Here is a 3,940-nt window from a genome sequence, read left to right on the forward strand (position 1 = left end):
ATTTGAAAAGGCAGGGGTCAGGGAGGAGTCCAGGATTTTGAGCTGGTAGAAACCTTAGGAGCCCACTGGGTCTGTGCTTCTCCCCATACAGGCACAGGGATAGGCACACAGATTGCTTCAGGTCTGGGATTCAAACTGAGGCATCCTGATTCTAAAGCCATTGCTTAACACTGTCCATCTGCCCTCTTCCCTCCCTCTCTGCTTCAGGTTTCCTTCTCACTATGATAATAGTGTCCTGGTCAAAGCCCCTAGAGCTAATGAGGAGGCAGCTGGGGTCCACAGGAGAAGTGACTTATCCAAAGTCATCTAGCTGCTAAGTTACAGATCCAGCCAAGATTTTTTTTTTTTTGAACCCTTACTTTGTCTTTGTATCAATTCTAAGACAGAAAAGTTCAGGGACCAGGCAATTTGGATTAAGTGACTTGTCCAGGGAGGGTCACACATCTAGGATTTGATTTGAACTCGAGTCCTCTCGACTCCAGGCCTAGCACTCTATCCACATCTAGCTACCCTGAGAGCCAAGATTTGAACCTAGGACTTCTGATTCCAAACCCAGTGCTCTTTCCCCTTCTGCTGCCCATCTTGACCTCTCTTAGGTTGCATTCCCTCCCTCTTCTGTGTCCAGACCACTGAGGGGCTGAGCCAAAGGTCCGTACCCCTGGGGTCTTCCCAGGACAATAATACACATGCCAGGTTTGGGTTCTAATATAGTCTGTGATTTATTGGTTTATTCTTTAGCCATGTGGTTACTATGTTTGAAGGAAGGGAGGAGGAATTAATGAAAATAGCAGCTTATAGTGGACCGTGTTTACTTTCTCCTGCACGCTCCTGACCTCTCCCATCCAAGCTCCGAACTGAACCTCAGGCTCCATTTCTCTCCCAGGGGCACTTCCAGCCTCCTTAGCTGTGCACGGATTCTGGGGGCGGCGAGGAGGCGTTCCCTTGCTCGGTTTGAGGGGATTGGTGCTGCACTTCCGCAGTGAAGCCCAGTGTCTCCGACTGCCTGGTCACCTGCACTGCCTCTTCCTTCTCCAAGACCGTGTCCAACTTGGGATCCTCCTTTGGCTCCAGCCTGGCTGTGGACTTCTTGTCCGTGATGGCCTCTGGGACCCTGAGCAGATCCTGGCCCGTGTTCCGGGAGCTCTCCCCATCCTTGGTGGCCGTGGTGCTAGTCATGGTCTGAGACTTGGGCTTGAGCTGCTGCACCCAACAGTGGCTGAGGATCTCGTCGATGTGCAGCCGCCGGTTGACGTCGGGCTGCAGCATGCGGTAGATGAGGTCCTTGCACTCGCCCGTCAGGTGCTTGGAGCGCGGGAAGTTGACGCGGTGCTCCTTCTGGATGCGCAGCATCTTCTTGATGTTGGAGTCGTCGTAGGGCATGGAGCCGCACACCATGATGTAGAGAATCACGCCCAGGCTCCAGATGTCGTACACCTTGGGCTGGTAGGGGATGCCCTGGAGCACCTCGGGGGCCGCGTAGGCCGCCGACCCGCAGAAGGTCTTGCTGAGCATGATCCGCCCGTTGTCGTCCCGGAGGCAGCGTTTGGAGAACCCGAAGTCGGACAGCTTGATGTTGAAGTCTTTGTCGAGGAGGAGGTTCTCGCACTTGAGGTCTCGGTGGACGACGTCCAGGTCGTGGCAGTACTTGACGGCCGAGGACAGCTGCTGGAACTTCTTCCGGGCGTCGTCTTCGTGCAGGGCTCCCCGGGTCTTGATGAACTCCAGCAGGTCTCCTTGGACCCCGAGCTCCATGACGATGTAGACCTTGCCGTCGGACGTCTCGAAGATCTCGTAGGTCTTGACGATGGAGCGGTGGTTCAGCATTGCCAGGATCTCGATCTCCCGGGGCAGGAACTTCTCTAGGAAGTCCGTGGGGGCTTTCCTGCGGTCGATGATCTTGACCGCCACATTGAACTTCAGGCGCTCCGAGTAAGCAGATTTCACTTTTGCATAGGAGCCCTCTCCCAAATTTATTCCCATGATGTAGCCTCTTCTCTTAAGGACAGCAGCATCATCCATAGTCCTAGCAGCGGCGAGTGCCTCTGGAGCTGCTATCTACATGTCCCTTCCCCACATAGGCCAGCAGCGCCCTTAGTGACGCTGCGGGAGAGTCCTCTGAGCAGGCTGGGCCTAGAGTTGTTGGAGGTAGAACGCTCGGCATTGTCTCCCGAGTGACTTCAGCGTGTGAAGTCACAAAGGAGCGGGGACTGCGAGGGGGAAGAGAGCTCCGTCTCCCAGCCTCTGGGGTACCTGGAACCCTGGAAGACCTGAGGGGAAGAGGGGCTCCCAGCAGACGTCGGGCAGAGAGGCGGTTTGGCGGGTGGACCGCTGTCCTGGCACAGCCGAGGTAAGAGGGGAAAGGAAGTCCTCTCCGGTGGCTCTCTCTTCTCTGGCCTGACCTTTGAACTTTTTCTCCGAAACTACGGTCTTGCCTCTGCCCAGAGTATAAGAGCCTGGAACTGTGTCGAGGATGGGAGGGGGGAGACGCCGTTTATTTCTACCTGCCCTTCCTCAGAATGATTTCAGATCTAAAACTTGCCCTTCCCCAGTGAAAGGAATTAATCCTCTTGTGCTCTATCCTCGGAAAGCTCTTCTAGGTGATGGGCTTGTTACCACCACTAAGAGAAGTCAAGTCAAGTTGTAAATGGCTAAAAATGGCTTCTCCGAGCCATTGCCCTTTGGCAGGAGACTCTGGGGGACGTGATCCCTTAGGGCAGAGGAAGGGAGCTCTTACAGGGAGAAATGTGGCTAAATAATGGTTCTGTGGGGGGGAAACAGCCACCTGGAGATCATAACTCACTCCAAGCGCCATCTTGGGGAGCTGAATGAATAATGGTGAGGCAACCAGCTCAAGACAGCATTCTCTTCACTGACAAGCCTGGAAAACAAGAAGGGGCCAATTTATGAAAAACTTGAAAGGACAAATAAATGGATCCTTGAGGTAACAGGGAAACAGTCGAGGTTATTGAGGAGAAGGAGGAGGAGTCACCTCTTCAGATTTAGGCTTTAGAAAAATCCTTTGGCAGTCAAATGGAAGGATGGACTGGAGGAGGGAGAAACTGGAGCCAGGGACACCAGTTAGAAAGCTATTGTAAGGGGGCAGCTGTATACCTCAGTGGATGGAGAGCCAGGCTTAGAGATGGGAGGTCCTGGGTTCAAATGTGATCTCAGATACTTCCTAGCTTTGTGATCCTGGGCAAGTCACTTCACCCCTATTGCCTAGTCCTTACCCCTCTTCTGCCTTGGAACTAATGCACAGTATTGACTCTAAGATGGATGGGAAGGGTTATTAAAAAAAGAAGAAAAGGCTATTGGAAAGGTCCAGGACAGAGGTGACAAGGGCATGAGCTAAGGTCGTGGTCATGTGGGAGAGGGAACATAGATATATTGTGAAAGCAGAAATAGAAAGATTTGGGAACAGACTGGATATAGGGGGAGAGTGCAGGTAAGGAACTGAGGCTGGAACCAAGGTGCCTGGGACGACGTGGTGCCCTTGGCAGTAATAGATACGTTTTGAAGAGGGGAGGGTTTGAAGACAATGATGATATGTAAGTTCTGGATGTTGAGTTGAAGATGTCTGTGGGACATCCAGTTCAAGAGCTCTGATTAGGCAATTGGCAATGGATGACTAAAGATCAAGAGAGAGGTTAGGGCTGGATAACTAGATCTGGGGATCATTTGTATAGAGATAATGGTTAAACCGTGGAATCCTGGGAGATCACCAAGTGAGACAATATAGAGCAAAAAGAGAAGGGGGCTCCGGACAGAACTTTGGGAGGAATACCCATAGGCATGACCTAAAAGAAGGACCAATAGATGAAACTGAGAAGCAGCAGATGAGAACAGGACCATGTAACCTAGAGAGGAGAGAGTATCTAGGAGATTCTGCTGCAGAGACCAAGCCGAGGAGAAGGAGAATTGAGAAAAGGGCATTGGATTT

At 52.2% G+C, this 3,940-nt stretch overlaps 1 protein-coding gene across 1 annotated transcript; it reads right to left on the reverse strand.

Annotated features, from left to right (window-relative positions):
* Positions 1 to 694: 694 nt before the first annotated feature.
* Positions 695 to 2,165, reverse strand: LOC100029158 (testis-specific serine/threonine-protein kinase 1-like). Its single transcript, XM_001378945.4, has one exon. The coding sequence runs from the start codon at positions 2,017 to 2,019 to the stop codon at positions 901 to 903; it is 1,119 nt and encodes a 372-aa protein (XP_001378982.1). The 5' UTR covers positions 2,020 to 2,165; the 3' UTR covers positions 695 to 900.
* Positions 2,166 to 3,940: the final 1,775 nt, after the last annotated feature.

Source organism: Monodelphis domestica, chromosome 3 (genome assembly GCF_027887165.1).
Source record: "Monodelphis domestica isolate mMonDom1 chromosome 3, mMonDom1.pri, whole genome shotgun sequence".
Lineage (NCBI taxonomy): Eukaryota > Metazoa > Chordata > Mammalia > Didelphimorphia > Didelphidae > Monodelphis > Monodelphis domestica.